General features: G+C 33.3%; 1 protein-coding gene across 1 annotated transcript in view; it reads left to right on the top strand.

Annotated features, from left to right (window-relative positions):
* The first annotated feature begins 2611 nt into the window (after positions 1-2611).
* LOC124530363 overlaps positions 2612-21240 on the top strand; it is a 47254-nt gene continuing 28625 nt past the window's right edge. Inside the window, exon 1 of the mRNA XM_047104510.1 lies at positions 2612-3638. Coding sequence (XP_046960466.1) covers positions 2825-3638 — 814 coding nt within the window. The 5' untranslated portion in view covers positions 2612-2824. The remainder of the gene's footprint in view (positions 3639-21240) is intronic.

Below are 21240 nucleotides of genomic sequence, written 5' to 3' on the forward strand. Positions count from 1 at the left end.
TTTCTATTTCTTTTAGACTTCTAGTGACATTTTACGTCATTGTCAATTTTGTCACACGTGCTCCATGACATAAGGATTAAAAACAATCGGATGACTCGAATGGTTCGATTATATAAGGCAGTATATAAATTATTATAGTATATAAATATTTATTATTAATTTTTATTAACCATTAACGATTTTACGATTAGTAATTTTTATTAACAAAAGAATTAATATAGTCCAAGAGCCAGTGATCGGTAGACTTACATCATAGTAGCAAGCTCCATATTACTTTTATTTTTATTATTATTACATCATTATTCCCATCGAGGGTTCCTTTGAGCGTGCCATGGAGCCGAAAAGCATAAAAATCGACTTTCAAAACGTGATCGTAGTATAAAAAGTATAAGTAGGTATACTTTTTTGGGATTTTTCTACCACATCATATTTACATCAATGGTAAGTTAGTTCGATTCTTGATCACAAAAAATACTATAAATGTGTCATATATATAAGGTTACATAATGACTTGTTTTCTTCATTCAAGTTTTTAATTACTTATGACTGTTATGATAGTATTAAAATGGTTAAAAGTAGTTAAATTGTTTGTCTAAATGTAATCTGAATAATAATAATAATTAGTATTATAAAATGAATTATTAGTTAAATATTAACAGTAACTGGATAGTGAAAATTATACATTGATGGAAAGAGAAAAACTAATGCCATGAAGCCGAAATATAAATTTTATTTACTTAATTTTTTACATATATATCTAATATTTTTTTTTTTTTTTTTTGTTTTACGAGGAGGAAAGGCATTTACGCCTCCCGCCCGGCCGGGGGACCGGGACGGGTATGTGGGACTCGACCGGGGCCATAAGGGCCCCGTGCCAGGGCAGAAGGCCCTGTCCTACCCACTAAAAGCTCCTCGGGTTTCCACCGTACCGCGTGATGGAGGGGCTACGGGAACGCTAAAGCATACTTCCGCGGCCACCCCGCGGCGACCGCCGTTAGGCGGTCAAATCTTTGAATGCGCGCCCAAGGGCGCGCCTTCCTCCGTTGCCTCCGTCCAGTAAACGTGACGGACTCCCCCGAGTCCGCCACTGGAGGCTGGGCGCCAACAATGCTGACGCCATGGTGGCGGCGGATAAGATGACAGGCTCCGTCGCCGACCACCGGTGTATCTCCACACCACAATCGGCAGTCCACCACGTGTGAAATGGTGGACCACCCCTCCTTCGACGCTCATAACGAGCCCTCCGCTCTATATATAAATATTTACAAATAATACAATATTTACATATATATACTCCTCCGCTAATTGCCAGCGAGGCCGCTCACATAGTCCACTCCGCTGCGCTCGGAGAAGTACTAGGAGCGACCCCGCGGCCTTCCTCCGCGTCAGTCTTAGCCGCGGCCGCCGAGCAAGCTCAAGCCGGCTCCGTTGCCCAGGGTGCGCCACGAGGAGGCGACTGACATGCACCCCAACATGTTCTATCTAATCAATATTATTATAATATTAGGCGATAATGTAATAAGGTATATATTAATGTTGTTGTAATGTTTTCTATCGAGATACTATCGGTAGTATCTGATGTTGCTTATACTATGTTTACTTAATTAATATGCATTGAAATTTTTTCGCTTGTTAAAATGTGTTAATTCTTTTAAAGACAAATAATTTAGCAATACTACCAATAGTATCGATATTATTGCTAGTATATATCGATAGTATTGCTCGAGGCGAGCTATCGATATATCACTTTGACTATCGATTAATAATCGATTATCTATCAATGTGTTCATGTGTTGTGTTATGACATGCGTAACGGAATGTACGATTATTTAAATTAAAAAAATATATGTACTTTAAATTTATTTTCGTATAAAGAATAAGAAAATGTGTTTTGCTAGTATCTTATATTTTTGCTCTGTACAAACCCGTATGTGTAGTTCCTGGGTTCAAATACTTCCAATAATTATAATATAATCTACCGCCACACAGAAACCCCTATTAAATGAGTTTTATTATGTACGGTAGGAAGGTTTTTTTAACCATTTAAAATATTTTTAATATAGTTACTTCTAAATACATATATGTAATAAGGATGAGGCGTTAGGTCCTAATTAATTTTTGTCAATCACAAAAAATAAGCTAAATTAAATATTCGTAATTATTTTGTAAATTATAATAAGTTACTATGTGAATAAAGATATATCTGATGAGTAGTTGAACAAAGCAATAGGTATCCTTTTTATTCCACAATCGGGTAATTGAGTTACATATTATAGATAAGTTGTAGACTGACCTACATATAATCGATCGTAAGTTTTTAAATAAATTATTTTGATAAATAAATCACACATTTAAATTTAAATTCATTGTGTGTCTACACTTTGCACCGACATAATAGTATGTCACGCAGCCATGGTAATAAGTAAACAAAACACGTCGTTTTCATTCATAGTATACCGACTTTTCGTTGAATGAACCGCCATCCACGACGGCTGGCGTCGCCAACGCCATATGACATGCATTGTTCCTCAGGAACAGCTGCAGTCAAATCGCAAAGCGACCGTTTATACCTGAACAGGTAATATAAGCAACAGGTCATTTCATTCGTCGCGGGGAGCTCCGCAACCGCGCCGTCGAGCGCCTGACTCATTTCGAATAGCCGCGTTAGTCGTGTTCTGCCTTTCACGGCGATCGTGTGTACGTTAATATTTCGCGCGTCAGTAAGCAACGAGACTTTCACGTGAGCGATTATATCGCTGTTCCGAGTTATGTGCGCAAACGCACGCTTCAATAACCCTTTGATCAGTCGCTCGTGACAGTGCCAATGTCTCCTAGTTTAGAGGGGATCATGTTTAACAGGAGCACGAACCTCTCAGCGAGGCGGCCGTTGCTTGCAGAACCGCAAAAGGCTGTGGTGAAACCACCACGAGCGCCACCTCGCGATTATGGTCCACAACGACCCTTACCCGCACCACGGAACATGCCAGCAAAATGTCCTTATGAATATAAGACGGACTGTTGGAAACCTTCGAACGTCGATATCGAAAAACGACTGCAAGAGACGAGAGCACGAGAGAAGATCGGTTACTTTCAAGATAAAGTAACCGCTCCGGAGTTAAATTTAGACCGTAGGGAAGCGGAGTTAGTGTTTAGATTCGACCCTCACGCGTCCGCGGAATATTTATCGAGTCAGTATCAAGCTCCTACAGTTCAGTATGCAAAGCCCCCGACGCCGGCAAACGGGTTTGCTAACCGTCTACCGGAGAGAGACGGGCCTTTTGTATTCGGAGTCCACAGCCCTAGCCAGTTCCCTCCTTCGCGTCGGGATGAAGACGATTACGATTATTCAGAAGTAACTGAAGAAAGCAGTCGGCCTGTGATACGAGATGATGAGTCGGGTGAATTAAATTGCTGTGATAAAGTGAATGAGTGGGCAGTACGGGATAAAAAAAGTCGTAGAACTTTAAATCGAATGTTTCAAATCAAAGATAGACGAAAAGTGAAAGGTGGGAAGAAGGAGAAGATTAAGTGTGTGTTAGTTGGTGATGGAGCAGTAGGAAAAAGTTCTTTAATAGCTGCCTATGCTCAGGACACGTTCCGGGAAGATTATCAACCCACAGCATACGACACATTCAATGGTAAGGAAACTATTGGTTGAAAGCAAGTAAACATTTAAAACAAATAATTTTAAGAATACGGCAACTTATCACAAATGTCCCTGATTTGGTGTGATAATAGAGATTACACCACTCAAATAATTGTTTCTGAAATGATAATATCATTAGTAATGGTTTTATCAACGATTGCTCTAACAATCACCGTTTGATGTAAGCAATAAGACGTAAACGTTAACGTAATATTGTTATGCTATACAGAACTGTTTATAAGTAAAACAATACTATAGTTTGCGTATCAATGAATTGTTCTAGTTTTCAAAATAAGGATAATTTATTGATGATTATAATTATAACGTACCTATACATTTCCTATTTACATATTAAAGGAATACCTACATGCTGATGAATATTTTCTTGGTTCTTTGTTTTGTCAAAGAATCCAAAAGTAAGTATACGTCAACGACTTTAAGTATTATGTTATCAATATCCAAATAAGTCAGGTCAACACTAAATGTTCAATTTGCTGTTGTTCTAATCTATTATACATATGATTAATACTAAAATAACAAAATCGAAAACAAGACAACAAATTTAGATATTTGTTTCGTTTAAACCAGTAGTTTATAAGCACAGTTTATTTTATATTGTTATGCCTCCATTATTGTATTATATATTTGGCAAAGTGTATGTGGATCTTTTCCTAATCAATCGTCAAGATATCTTTAATAAAGGCGCGTCGCAATCGTGATAGCTTATCACAACACGAAATGTTTGCAAAATATTAGTGTTCGGGTAGTCTATTTAATTTTACTTCATTCAAAAGCATTGTTTTAAATATAAAAATATTCAACGGTTCGCAACGGTTTAAATTAACTTAGTTTGATTAATTATAGTACCATTAAACTAACTCATTTATAGACACTTAGTGTCATAACCCTTAATTTGGTTTTTGTATGAATTAAAAATGCTGTTTCATTAAGCCAGTAGAATTGTCAAAAACAATTAATTATTATACCTATTTTATAAGAAAAAAAATAATTACATTCTGTCTGCGTTTATAACGGACATCAATAGAATATCACTTTTTTGAGAACTGAAAAAAATATTCTAGCTAGTAATACATTTCTGCACGTATCAGAGGTCAAAGCACCTTTTTAATATGGACCGTATACGCCCGAGACCAATTAATGTTACTGTCTCAGGGATTAGAATACAAATAAGATAGCCCGGATACATGACAGGCTTTCATCGCTTAGACTATAAAGTAGATAGAATTATTCCACTTTTCGTTACTATATTTTCTTTAAATTAACATGATATTCGAAAGTGCATGTTAATTACGTTTTACGTAACGTTTATTTAGTCTCATTTCAATGTCACATGTTGTGTTATCAATTATATGAATCTCTTTGGTGATATGTATATTTATAATAATTAGTATCTATTAAAATAAAATATATTATGCAATGATTAATGCAAAAATGCATTTGTCATACTTAGTTACCAAAGCATTTACAAGTGCGTAAAAAATTTCATGCTTTGAAAGGTAATATGTACCTGACTTTGTTTACTTGATGGTAGGGCTTTGTCGAAGTCTGTCGGGGTAGGCAACATCCACTCATCGTTAATATATTTATCATTTTAGCAACCCTTACCAGTTTCTTAAGACATTGGCATGAGCTCGATTGATCATATATATTACATAATATACATTATAAAACTTATCTGAGTGACGTGCTCTTAGTGACTTATGGGTAAGCATACAGCTTTGAACATGTGTTTTTTATAACGCAGGTGATCAGTGACATATTAAAAACTTTATTGATAAAAGAAGTTTAAGGTGGGATGTAAACGCCATGGCATTTTTTTGTTAGTTAAAGTGGAACTTTCATATAGTGTCCATATGCTAAAAAAGAGATGTAACTAGAGCAAATTTTACAAAATACTAACATTTAAGGAAAACCTGATGATGCCGATACACAGGCAATATAAAGATAAACAATATTTTTTAAAGATAAAGAGCGATAATATAAACAAATTTTAAATATAAAATTTTCGAGTAATTTAAACTTGACAACATTTAAAGAATTAATTTTGGCTTTATTCGTTAACTGGTTTTTATGTTATGTTTGATATCAGCAAAGTATATTCCGTCAATAATAATAATATTATTTGGTTAGTAGCGGAGGGTAAATTAGCGCTCAACAGTGAAATACCGTGCCGAAAGATATCTTCTCTTTCAAATTGTCTATTGTCAATATAAGTTAAATAATAAAGGTTTGCTTTGTTCACCAGTGAAGACACAAACGAGAGTCGAGACTTTTGAAATTTGTTTTAGTGTAAAGCCACAACAGGTAGAAAGTGGCGCCTAACATTATTAGCTTTAATATAGATTGTTGTCGCCGTCTTTAACTTACAAATCTTTTAGACTTTAAAATGCAAGAGATTGAAATGTAATAAGTCATTTTAACATTGATTACAAGATTATTTCAGTATTACCACTAAAATTCTTCATTCATTGCGTCAGTTCCGCCAACTACTTATGTCATGCGTCAGTTTCGGAAATGGTAAAGATATGAATTTGTAAATTTATATCGATTGATTACAAGTTAACGTTGAGTGATTAAATCAATGAAGCCTTATTTTAAAAGTTAAGACAAACAAAGGTTTTTTCACTATGTTTTCCTTCATTGACAAGCTCGAGACGAATTTATAATCACAAAGAAGGCACATGAATATTCAGTGGTGCTCTCCTGGGTTTGAACCAACAATCATCAGTTAACATGCACGCGATCTAACCACTGGGCCATCTCGGTTCAAAGTCGCAACACCATACAGATAATAAATAATATTAGTACGTGTCAATGTTTAACCGAGTATTTCCTTGTAACTATTGACTTCACACTGAAGCCAGTGTGAAAGCCTAGAACAATGTACTTTCGCCTCTGTATTTGCATGCAAATGATGTAGAACTCATGCCGCCTTCACACGATAAGGCAATAGCAAATCAAAGTTTTATAAGTAAAAATAGCTTCATTGTGTTACTATGCAAGACATATTATGTTTGTACTTGTATACGAATGACATCCGGTGTTCGTTTGAATGTAATCTGTAAAAATAGTTAATTTAAAAGGTAAGGTTTTATATTGAATAAAAAGTGTCACGATACGTGTAAGTTTTGTTATTAATTTATTGCCAATATTCATATAGGTAAATATTTGAGAAATATAATAAAGTTAGTGTACATTTAGTAGCATGGCCGTAGGCAGGCGGGGGTTTTGGGGGTTCAAACCCCCCCCGAAATTTTTTCGCTAACCGCTATCGTAGTAACAAAAAATATTTTGCGGCAATTAAACAAACAATTTAAGCATTTATAGGTTTTTTTCAGAAAATTAAGCCGTTTGCTCTAGATACGACAATAAATCTAAACAAAATGAATCATTTTACGCAAAGGCAATAATAATCATACCGTTATTCACATTTTATTAAGATACTATTTTTTTATGTCAAAATGTTATGTTAGTAATTTTAGATACTAAAGAGGATAAACCTTTTACAGAGTGCCATTACATTTTGAAATGTGTAAGACAGATTGTAAAATTTCTGATACATTCTATATATGTATATTTTATTGAGAATTAATAAACTATATTATTAAAAAAAACGGAGAGTCGGCGCTCTTTAACGAATAGTCGCCGACTACGAAAGCAGCCCAACTCCTGGAAGGCTACTTTGGTGCATCCTATCCCTAAAAAGAGCAACCGCCCAAACCTGTCCCATTATAGGCCATTAGCTATCACCTCCTTGTTTCGTTTCCATCGGGGTCGTTCAGCTGGTGATCTTCTAGATTAACTTAATCTTAGATGGGCAGAAGCAGTTGAGAGCAAGGGAGAGGCATTGGCGCCCAGTCTGGACGCTAGCGAAGGCCTTCGATAGCGTATGGTACTAAGCGCTTCTTTCAAAGCACCTATCGTACGGGCTTCCCGGGAAATTATGCAATTGGATCACCAGCTTTTTGGCAAATGAGAACATTAAAGTTGTTATATATGGTGCATCAGAAGACCGAAGAGTATAATCAGCTGCTGTGTATGGCATTTGTGAACTACTAGAAAGCCTTCGATTCCATAACCTGGACTGTTCTGGAATCTCTGCAGCGATGTCATATCGACTGGCGATATACCGACGTGTTGAGATGTTTCTACAACGCTGCGACGGTGACCGTGCAAGTTCAGACGCGGGGTGAGACAGGAGACATGTAATATCTCCCAAAACTATTCATCAACGCGATGGAGGACGTCTTCAAGACTCTGGATTGGACTGCAACAGGCGCCAATGTCAATGGAGAGCGCATCTTCGTTTCGCAGACGATATAGTCATCTTTGCAGAGACGCTGGAAGAGCTTCGCGGAATGTTGGACGACCTAAATGGTTCCTCCCGGCGGGTCGGTCTAGGCATGAACTTGGACAAAACCAAGATCAATAAACAGGTCGTGCCGGGACCGATATCTTCCCATCCCTGGCATCCCCCTCGAGGTTGTGCGGGATAACCTTGGCCAGACAGATTGATAGGAGGATTCGGTTGGGCTAGGCACCGTTCGGCAGGCTCCGTCGGGTCTTTACGTAGGCGATTTCACAACGCTTGAAATCGAAAGTTTTTGAGCATTGTGTCCTACCGGTGATGACGTACGGTGCCGAGACGTCCACAAATTAAAGTTCGCGCAGCGGGCGATGGAGCGACTTATGTTAGGTGTCTCTCTCGTGGATAAAATCAGAAATTAGGTTATCCGTGAGAGAACTAATGTAACAGACATAGCTAGGAGGATCAGCAAGCTGAAGTGGCAGTGGGCTTACCATATCTGTCGTAGGACCAATAGCCGCTGGAGCAGACGAGTCCTAGAGTGGAGACCGCGTCGCGGTAAGCGTAATGTAGGACGACCTTCGACCCGCTGGTCCGACGACATTCGCAGGAACGCGCGGTGGACGCTGGATGAGGGAGGCAGAGGACCGAGAAGCGTGGCGCGCTCTGGGGGAGGCCTATGATCAACAGTGGATAGCAAATATGTAACATTCACTGCTATGCGGACGACAGTACTGTAGACACCTCATACACCGGCCGGGATAATATTTCTCGGGAAAACGTCGGAGAAAACCGGAAGAAACTTGTGTCTGAAATCGAGTCTTCATTAAACAAAGTCTCGAACTGGGACCGGCTAAACTTAGTCCATATATGATTCTTATTTTGCTATTAAAATATCTGATGGCGGGGAAGTACTCTCCCTTGGTAATCCCTTAGGCTCACTTAGAAGCTTCGGACCCCCCGGCTGAAATTAGTCCACTTCAACCCCAAAAAGAGGCAAGTTTGCGCCTTAGCCGCTAAAAAAATACCATTTTTCGTATCTCCACGAATTCAGAAGATTCCAATAGCTACCACAGCTAGTATCGAATTACTTGACGTGGATATTTCGAGGCTCGTTCAGTTCCGTGGTCAATTGGAACACAAAGACAAATTTACATCAAAAAAGCTCGGTGTGCTCAGCAAGCCAAGACAGTATTTCACGCCGGCCCATCGCCTAAAACTATACAAGGCGCAAATTGAACCTCATATGGAATATTGCTTACACCTCTGGGCGGGTGTTCCCCAGTACCAGCTCCTTCCATTTGACCGTATCCAACGCAGAGCTGCTCAAATTATCGACGATCAAGCCCTTTTCGACCTGCTTGATCAATTGGCTTTGCGATGTTAGATCACTCTGCATCTTATACCGAATATTTCATGGAAAATATTCGGAGGCATTGTTCGGATTAATCCCAGCTACTGAATTTCACCTTCGGACATCTCGTCAAAATTCAAAGTTTCACCCGCACCACCTTAATGTTCAAAAATCCACAAAAACGATTTTTAAGATATTTTCTTGCTTGCAAAACCACTCTGTTGAAGCAGCTTTCACCGACGCTTTTTCCGAACCGATACGACTTCGGAACCTTAAAAAAAAAGAGCGTACTCCTTCCTTAAAGGCCGGTAACGCTCCTGCAAGCCCCGCAGATGTCCATGGGCGGTGGTAATCACTTTCCATCGGATGAGCATCGTGCTCGTTTGCCCCCTATAATATAAAAGAAGTCGTCGGTTGTCTCTTAAATAAATGTGCATAAATTGTGTATAATTTTAATTTATTTACGCTTATTTTATCTTAAAATAAACCTATTGCTTTTTTTCCTGGAGCACGAACCCCCCCCGAAATGAAATCCTGGCTACGGCCCTGTTTAGTAGGTAGTTACTTGAAGGCTGTATTCGTGTATGTACGCATAATACCGAAACGCGTGATTTCCGTTTGATTTTAAATAATTAAAATACGTAAAATAAATTAAGTTTTTAATACACGTAACGTAAGTCCAATGAATATATAATATGTAACAGGTTAAACAACTTCAAGTAGTTAAAATTATTACCAAATAAAATTAATTAGCTTCTAATTTTAACGAAGACTCAAAAGTAATTCATAAGGTATTTATTTAATCTGTTATACTATTGACACGTAATGTTTGATTGGGCAAGCAACACATATAGATATACATATATCACAACATCCTCATATATATTACCAAATAGTAATTACATATTCAGGTACGTAAAAACATACATTACAATAAAAAACTAAGTATAATAAGTTAAAATATAAGTATATAAAAATACAAGAAAAAGGGGTACGTCCGTAAGTTAGAGGTTTAGTACCTACAGTCTCTTTCATTTTTTTAATAATAGACAATTTATATATTTTTATAAATACGATATAGGGCAATACATTTAGGACATTATTTATTGTCTACAGTTACTAAATAAGTATTTTATAAATTAAAAAATAATATATAAATTGTGAAATAGATTTCCATATAATAATCAATATTAATATATTTATTGTAAGGTTACGAGATACGTAACAGATTTTAGTAATTATAAGTATCAGTATTGAATAGACACTTAATTATAAATAAAAATAAGTATTATTTCAAAATAGTAAGCAATAGCATTACAATCAGGAGTGTCGATATAAGATCGCCCACATTTCTAGCAACATTGATTACCGCTATTACTCCTGCTGGGGTAATTGGGAAGATGCGCTTTTATAATTTTTGTATTTATTTTTAAGAACTTATATACACCACAAGTATATTAAAAAAACAAAACACTTTAATTTACTGCTAAAAATGCGGTTTCAAAATGTATGGGTCTTCTTTTCGTATGACGTCGCTCCAGTCTGTCACTGGTCCATTGAGCGTACTTGTCCTCACTGGCTTTCATACTTATGCATTTTTTCTCGACTTTTGAGATACTTTTTTTAAAAAAATTTAAAACGGACAATTTGATACTCCGAAAAAAGCCGTATTGACATATGTTTTGTGCCAATGTGTTCAACAAAGTTATCAAATAAATGATTTTTGAGTGGACCTTCTGACATAGAACTGAGAAAAAATTGGTTTTAAGCTGAAAAGAGGAAGAAATTTCCATTTTTATTCGAAGTACACAATAATTAATAATAATAATTTTCGTTTCAATATTAAATTTTTTACAACTATAACCTCAAATAAGTAGTCATAACAGGAGTGACGTCACTGAACGCTAATTAGTGTTTTGAAATACGTTCCGTTTCAAGTTACTTTAATTCATAATTATTATTAAAAACAACTTTATATTAAATATAAACCTTGCAGTGGCCTTCTTTTATAATTTTTTAACATTATAATAGAAAAATTCCATAATTATATTGTATTTGCATGTTCCCTATTCAATTTATAAGAATTCGATTGAAACAATCGGTTTTTAAAAATACATAGGTATATTTGCAATTATAAAAAAAATATATATTATATTGTGTTAGATAAACAGATATACTTCCCATATTATTTATTATATTTTTTTTTAACATTAACATTTGAAAAAACAAAGTTATTGGTCCAGGTGACAATAAAAAATCAAATGCACGCGATCAGTAATAGTTCACTCGGTCTAAGCAGCTGTATCTTGGCAGCTGCTTTAACTCTTTGTGTCTCTACATTCTACGAAAAATAAAAAAAATAAAAAACGATTACCTTTTAGAAAAGGTTCCTTCGCCTTTGGGATTTTTTTTAATCTTGCTCCGTCAGCGGCTATTATGACCGGTACGTTTGATACGAAATGATGGTCGATAAAAAAAACAAAATAAGTACTCTTGCTCTGTGGCATTTTAATTGCTTTGAACCACAGACAATAACGTTACGTTTACGTTTTCTAAAATATTAAACTCATTTTTATTTTCATATAAAGTAATTATCAATTTGTACTAAAAAATAAAACACGATTTAGTAGTAAAGATTTCTGTTTCTGAAAAACAAAAAGCCAACAATTACTTGTTTTATTTATTTTTATCGTTATTCTCTATATAAAAAAGCAAGGAAGTTTTTAAAAACGAACACTAATTTAGTTTTTATGAGATTAAATTTTAATATAAAGGGAAATAAATCAACCACGATTCGACACAAAATGGAACATACACAACTCTTGTTATATTGATACATTTCATTGAAATAAGTAGAGTCGTAAGGGAGTTACGTAATTTTGAATTATTGTTTGATGGTTTTAATGCGGTCATAAAACGGTGCTTAGAGACACGTTGATTTTATAAAACATAAGGAAACTTAAGTAATATTTTTTTATATACGTAACATACGATGTAATATGCATACGTGTAAAACGTGTAAAAATATTTAAAAAGTATTGTTTAATGTGTTTACCTTTGTCTGTTTAACATAATAAATTTAAAAAAAACTTATGCTATGATTACAAAATGAATATGGTCTTAATTAGTAAAGTTTTTGCAATTAGTTTTCCCTAGCACATCATACGTGACCCACATAGAAAATTATACAACTTTATAGTTAATGACCGTAATCACGAGAAATATTGCAAGAGTTTAATTACCAGAAAAGAAATCGACGCAGTTTTATTTCTCAATGAGACTACAATATATGAAAATTTTTACATAATTATTTTTTAAATAAGTAAGCAGATCAATAACCTTTTACTTGTGAAAAATCAAAAATACATGTAACATTTGATATCTTGAAAATATTTCAAAACTTCGATTTAGTGTTACCATATCTTAGTAGAATATCTAACTGTATTTACAATATTGTATAGTATGCATTTCAACTTTTAATAAAATATATGAAAACTGTTATGTAACTATATCACTTAACCCATATAGAATATTTAAAATGTATCCACAAAAACACAAAATTATAAAAATAAACGGATCAAAATATAAAAAGCTTCTTATGCAATCCCATAAAATATTCAGTCGAATCGCAAAAGGGCAATTGATTTTGTAACCTATAAAAACCTTGAAAAATATCAAAACATGCTTACAAAAGTCTGAAATTAATAGGTTTATTTATTTAATAGAAAGTGTGACTCGTAAATCGTAATAAGACCTTACATAATATTCAAAAGTTTACACTGATAACTCAGAAAAGAAAGCATAAGGTTGCTATGCTTAGCATATAGCTATAACTTTTACTTATGAACAGTTAGTTATACTGTTCGAAAAACATATTAAATTAATAAATTTAAGAAATGAATTTTCTTTCAAAATGAAACGTGACATTATCGTCAGTAATGCTATAAGTAATAGAGAAGGTAAAATATGAAGTAACTAAAATGCAAGAACACATTGAATGTTTGTATTTAAGATATTTTAGAGCCGAAAATACCGTTTTTGTTTCTCACGGCGATCTGTTTCCCGCAACAAGAAAATAAATCAACGATCCTATTGCATAATAAAAAAGCATGCGGGCCGCCCGTTCGTCCGTTCACCGTTATCTTAATACCGTGCATACATAATATTACGTACTACAAATTATGTACTCCCTATGCGGTGTAATAGTCATAGATGTATGAAATAATCTGATAGAGCAAGATTTTGTATAGCGTTATGATACTGAAACAAGTTGCGTTATATCTGATTAAAAAGTCAAGCTAAAACGAATGCTACGTAACAATATTTAAAACTTCGGTTAGACATACATACACAGCTATAAAATGTATCATGAATATTTAATTAGATGCTTGATTTTTGATAGTTTAATATATAAACCTAGCTATAAGCAAATATAAAAAAAGAGCAAAATGAAAAAGTTATTCAAACAACTATAGATTTTCGTTTCGAAAACATGATATATGTTTTATTTAGCGTTGAAAAATTAGTTTCCGTTGTTTGTGTTAACGCTTGTTAATATAGCAACATGTAAAATAAATCACTTTTCTTTTAAATGTAATATACAGTATTATTTTTTAAGTAGGCGTTAATGGATGATGCAATTTTAGCTTCCAATTTAGATCACAATCCCGTCAGTAGTTTGAGTATTTTTCGCTATTCCTTTGTAGTTTTGGATTTGAGCATTGATTGTTCTGTTTGTGAAACCTGGAACTGTTACAGGTTAGTTACGTTAAAAAAATATTTATTGTATCACAGCGTTGTCAATTAAATTAAGTAATTAAGTCAATTCTTATTCTAATATTCTTTGAAGCTATTGTGAGTTACTCATTAAAATGTACTTAACATAAATTCCGAAACTCTGCACTTCATGGTACATACTTTAGGGCATACATCATATATTCTACTGACAAACAGTAATACTTAATATGATGTTTTCTCGCTGAGTGAGCCAGTATAACTATCTAACTTGAGCATTATGTATTAACTTCTAAGGATGCATTGTTAATGTAAAAGATGGTCAATATTCTTTACATTTCTTAAGTTTTTAGGTTTGCACGTTGGAGTACAGTCATAACATGCTATTACTGACCGATTTAGGAGTCAGCCAAGGTATTTTAAAGTAAAAAATAAATATGTATTATAAAAACAATCATTATCATGCAATACCTAACATGGGTTGGATTTGTTCTGAGTGAATTAATTTCTTTTATAAACATTTAAAAAAAATCCATAAAAAGAGAAATGAATCTTAAGGTAAATTACGTAGGTATGTTAAAAAATTAAATCAACTTAACGATCAATATATATATCCAATATAATTTTACTGATTTAATTATTTATATTTTTGATATACTATAAATATCCCGAAGAAAGAAATAAATATCGCTATATTTGTTAAAAATGCTGTTATGCGATTGAAGTGCTAAAAGTGCGTCAAATATTTTAAACGTTAGATTAGAACGTAAATGTATTAAAAAATAAAAATTGGCATTTTTCATTTGATTCGAATCGTATCTAAAGTTTTATAGCTCATCACCGTGTTGTATGACTCGTACACAGCCAGACAAACCAGTTCACGAACACGTGCGTTCCGTTCGTGACTTCCACGTTATTGCATTTGTATGAGCTCCGAGATATGTATTTTGTTACTGTTTAACTCGGGATGATTTATAACATGGCTAGATATATAGTATACCTTCATATTAATATCTATTTATTTTTCCATATGGTCAACGAACTTTTTTAAATTTAATCTCTGGCAACATTTGAACATAATGTTCAACTGTGAAATGTGAAACAACTTAAATTTCTTTGAACAGGACTGTGTATTTAACCTACCACATTTCTTTTTATGTTAAATTAATTAAACGCGTATACCGAAGAAGAATCACGTAGAAATATAATACCTTTTGAGAATGACTTTCATTTGAATCAGGTCACATACACTTGCGGTATTCGATACGTCTACAGATTGTGAGAGGGGCATACCGTTTTAGTTAAATGGGTTAAATTGCTTAATGCCGGGGTCCCGGGTTCACGCGTTATCTAATGAACCGAGGCATTCGCATAATGGCTTAATTGAGGAAAATTATGGTGATATTAAATAATAAAATAAAATTGCGAGTGTACTTTTTAATATTATATTATCATACTGCTCATAAAATTTTATATCGAGTACTTTTGATTTTACGCTCTTAATGTTTTAAAATATGCATAATTATGACTCATATTACTGACATAAAAACGCAAATTACAGGGTCATTACTCCTTAGCTTTCTTTAGGCTTTGGATCCTTATTTTTTACAAAAAGGTCTCAATTTCTCGAGCATAGTGATGATCGCCGAATGATTAGATACGCGCACCTGTCTAATAGAACTGTTGAGAATGCTGCGAGAAGGCCAGTTCTTAATTCTTCAATTCTGTGTCTCATGAATTAAGCATTAAAACACAAGTCGTCTATGGTAAAAAAATGTAAATTACATGTTGCATATATTTTTAACTGTTTTGAGAAATGCAGAGCAGAAAAGAGAATGCGTTTTAGGGCTGTGTTATGAGGTGTTAGGCATAAAAAAGCCTTCGTAGTTCCAAGGAGTTCATCTTGCTTTTGACCGTTAAAGGGCAACTGACAGACAGGCAGCGTTACTTTTTCTTTTATAATATTAGTGTAGATTTATAAAATTATTATTCAATTATAAATGGATTACAGCTTTATTTTTCTACACATATAATGTAATGTTTAAATGTAAAGTTTTGAATCAATCAATGAACGTGATTTTTGTATGAATATTCTTTTATTATCAATGTCTTATTCTAATGTTTTGTGTTAAGGTCTATTTTAATATGCAAATTGAGTTTCTACAGCAAATAACGGTCAATTTCAAAGCCGGCGTGACGAGCTGACGGGTGCTATTTACACTATAGCTAATGCATTGCTTCACGTAGCTACCATGTAATGTATGTTTGGCACCATCGGTAGTATGTAAATGCTCCTTATTAAAAAATAAGAATTAGTTATTTAAATAATATTATTAACGTACTTGTAAAACGTTATTAGCATTACTTCACTTAGTTCCTGATAAGTTTGAATGTTTCTAATTTATAATCATTACCATCATCATTATCATTATAAATCTTTAAAATTACGCAACGGATTTTGATTCAATTTTATTAATAAATAGAGTAATTCGAGAAATGATTTTATATTTAAAACATACATACATACAAAATGCTATGTAATGCGTGCAAACGTGCGAATCCAGGTCGGGTCGTATTTTGATAAAAAGAAAAATTCTATACCTTTATATTAAAACAATAATTAATTAAACACGAAAGTATTAGAAACTTGTTACGTATTTGAGGATAATCTGACGCCATGAACACGAGCAGGCTGCAACAAAATCATTTTGCCGCAACATATCGTGTTTATTTTGGTGACAACTCCATTTGGTTTCTTTGTTTTGACTCATTACTCATTACCATGAGCAAGTCGTTGCCGATTTGGGCGGAAAATAAGACTAAAAATGTATGGCGCCAATGCCATGTATTAAGTGAAGTATTCCAAGGAGCTAATTTAGTATCAGTGTATCCGATATCTCGAATTCACTTTGTCTTCCATGCTCAAAAGAGCTTAGTAAGTTATTTGAGTTACTTGAAGTTTGGCACTCTGCGATGACCCCATCGGTTAATTATTTGCGGTTATTTTTTCTCGTTATACGTGACTAATGTTATGTATAAATATAAACATTTAGATTTCGTCTATTAAATAAATATTATACACCGACAAATATATAATTTATTATTTGTGTTGTCAACATCCAAGCAAGTTCGATTTATTTTAATTTATTATTATTTAACCTAACCGATATTGAACTACAAACATTGGAAATAATGTCTGTATGTTGCAATGGAATGGAAATTCTGACTGCGTGGATATGTTGAAAGACGTTCCTCGTAATTTCCATTGAACTATACGATTAATTTCTAATTATCTAACTAACCTTGATTTTGTTCATAGTATTGGTCATTCATGTAGACTAAAAATTCTAGAAACATCGTTATTACCGTTTTTATCTGAATCTTATCTGCACGGCGCCATTGTCCCGATATATGCATCGAGTGATCTGATAATAATGATCTGTTAACGTTGATACTAAAATTTAATAAAACGACACTCCAATGTTGTATAGTCATTGGATATGAAGTGTCAGAACGAAATGATAAGATGGCAATCAATTATACTATAGCATTATTAATTACCTACATTTACATACCTCATGTAATGACATCGAGTCTGTAAAAGAAACTACCTAACGCATTTTATATGTTTTGTGTATGAAAACTTGAAAAATAAATAACCACACGATTTTCCCCGAAATATGCATACTTTTAACTAATATAAGCGCTGATGTTTGCATACTTTTAACTAATAAAACTGCTGATGTTTATTTAGTATAAAATATAAAACGCCAAAAATTTTAATATAAAATGTAAAAAAAGGCACGGGTATCTGGGAGCCTGTGGATGTAGTAAATTAAATTAAAAAAAAAAAAACTAATATAAGCGACTCATTGTCAGGAATACATATATATGACTTTTTTAAATCTACCTAAGTCATAACGAGCTCTTATAAAACGATGAACACAAACTTGATCTGTGGTGTTCGATAGTAAGAAGTATGACTCATTTGACAGGAGCTAAAAGTAGCATTGTTGGTTATAGTGTCCAGAAACCTGCTTCGGTTAGTGATATAACCAGATCGTTAACATTTTAACTAATTTAACACATTACTAAGTAAGTATTTGTCATTGAGACACTAAAATTTAATGCTTCTTATGATGTAATTTATTTAAGTGAACTAGATCACATTATTTAAAGACCTTGACTTTATAAAAGTATCTAATTACATTGCGTTCAAGTTTTTTTTTGTGCCAGTTAGTACAGTTACAAGATCTATTACTTTCAACTGTTTAAAAATAATTACAACCCAATAATACACACTAAAGAGCTGATATGGCCCTGTGGTTAGAACGCGTGCATCTTAATCGATGACTTCGGGTTCAAACCCAGGCAAGTACCACTATATATATATGTGCTTAATTTGTGTTTATAATTCATCTCGTGCTCGGCGGTGAAGAAAAACATCGTGAGGAATCCTGCATGTGTCTAATTTCGTCGAAATTCTGCCACATGTGTATTCCATCAACCCGCATTGGAACACACTGGTGGAATATGTTCCAAACCCTCTCCTTAATGGAAAAGGAGGCTTAGCCCAGCAGTGGGTAATTTACAGGCTGTTACTTTACACACTGATATTAATTTATACAAACATCAAAATATCTAATTACTTGAAGAAAACGTTACAAAAATGCACTGAAAAAAAACTTTATAATATCTTATTACGGACCGTATAGAGTATCCAGTAACGATCTGTCAAAATCATGGTCATTAACGCAAGACTGGTCAAGTTTGACTACGGTCTCTTAACGGCTAACATTGAGAATGTCTCACTCGAGTCGTCGGCTAAGTCATAGGAACGAGGTCGACAATCGGTCACGACGAAAATTGTAGTTTACTTGTATTTTGATTGCTTAAATAAATAGTTAATAAAATTAATGATGAAAACAATTATATGATAATCGAAATCATATGAATTGAAATGTTAATTTATGATTTTAATATTTAACAGAACATATTCAATAATAATTGGAGTGAAACGGAACGTTAAATGAATTATCTTGCTTATTATTTGTATACAAAAATAAGTCGGATAACCATCTGGCACAGCGTATAACTTTCTACATTGTTGGTTATTATCGTTCGTTCAATTTAAGCTCGGAAATATTTAAATTGTCCATAGCATACTTGTTCTATGTTTTGTCTTTGTTGATGGATCGTGAAGGAAAAATGCGACACGACGTTTAGGCTGACTAAAATAAACTGATTTAGTAAAATACAAATAAATTAATACGATTTCTTTCCTAAAAGAACAAAAGGAAATCTTTACCTAATTCGTAACGAAATATTATGTACAGTGTGCTACGTAGCTAATTAGCTATTACTATTATGTAAAAAATGTGATCGTTTCATTAAACTATATGTACCTATTGTATTTGATATTCCAAGGCGTGTTTTTGACACGCGGTCTCATAAGTGGGACGTGAGATTAAGTGAATTGTCATTGTAAAAATGTCTGTAGAGTATGTAAAATATTTGCAGACATCAAAGCATCAAAGGTTCCATAATCAAACTTGTTACCCAGAATCATTTTTTGTTCGTTTTAAATTTGCCATTTGTGAACAAATCTGCAAATCATTTTACAAACTTGAAGTTGTGTGGTTAAAAAAACATTTTAGGGACTATATTTAATACATATTTGATATACAAACACAGCTATGTTTGTATGTTATATTGTATACACAACATAATTAATAATTCTCAATATGAATTTCTGGAAATCATTCATATTCAAAGTAAACAATTATTAATGATATAACTTGAATTGAAATACCTAATTATATTTATATCTGTGAACTTATGTACAAACACGTACAGCATTAATTTAATACCTTTAACGCATAAATATGTTGAGGTGTAGAATTAAAAAAGGATTTATTTAACAAACACCAGTAATTTAACCAAATTAAGCGTGAACGGAAGTGCCATGAGGACAAAGCTTTACTTTCAATATAACATCGTCAATATTAAAGCATATTAAATTCGTATTGTATAGTTAGCTGCTATCTAAAGGCTGTGCCATGTATGGAGTGTTTGCGATATTGTCGAGTCAGTTGCGAGGGGAATTGACAATAAGTTTATCCTTAAATGTGTTTCGAATGAATGATAAGTAGAATATTTCTTTTGGATCCGGGCGTCATAAGTGCGCGATCGTGATTAATTTGACACGCACGCTTGTTACTAAATAGTTTTTTCTTTAATTATATAGTTGTGATTAAAAATAGTTACTATATAAATACTATAAGTTACTTTGTTCGAAATGATCACGATCATTTATGAAAACATTTTTTGTGTATTGTTCTACAGAGTGATTCCAAATTCGTCATTAATTCATAATATTTACCTAAATGTACATTAATATAGAAATTGACGCATATCATGCGAAAAATAGAGGTTAACCCATAATGTTCATAGTCATTGTCCTTAAAATGTGTGACTGTTCAGTTAAAAATAATTTTAAGAAGAGAGATCATCTCCCTTTAAATGTAAGTAATAAAAGTTGTAATTTCATATAAAACATTAGATTTTAGTAAATTATATACTTTAAATAAAGATAGGTATTTTCTTTCTGATCTGATCTCTTTATCTGATCTTAAATCTCTTTTAAAAAGTACATTATAATAAAAATAAAAATCTTTAACTTGATATTTGAGGAATCAGGATATACGAAGTGTGTCGCGAGTGAGTCATAACATCAACTAACTAACCGTTGACCATTTCTTATCAATTCTTATTCGGACTTGTATTAATTAAATAAAATCAACTCACAAATAAATATATAAATATAATTTTAATCCACACATTTTGTCTTTTTATTTTATACACAATATAAATAGATTTGTATTTATCAATATTATAATATTGATATATTTTTATAAAACGACCATGGCAATTTGAAAATATGCGCTTATAATTATCGTTAATTAACGTATAATATGACTTACATTCACAAAAGGCATTATGTAATTTTTAATGATTTCACATATAAAATGACCGTGTTATGCGAATCCCTTTCTTCCAACATAATTTCGCCATTTTCAACGAAATTTAAAGTTTAACAGGATCAGACCCACTTTTATGTGTATACAGTTAACGGGAATTTTAATTCGTAAATCAAATGCCTGGTCAGCTTACTCACAA

This window comes from Vanessa cardui, chromosome 6 (assembly GCF_905220365.1).
Source record: "Vanessa cardui chromosome 6, ilVanCard2.1, whole genome shotgun sequence".
Classification (NCBI taxonomy): Eukaryota; Metazoa; Arthropoda; class Insecta; order Lepidoptera; family Nymphalidae; genus Vanessa; species Vanessa cardui.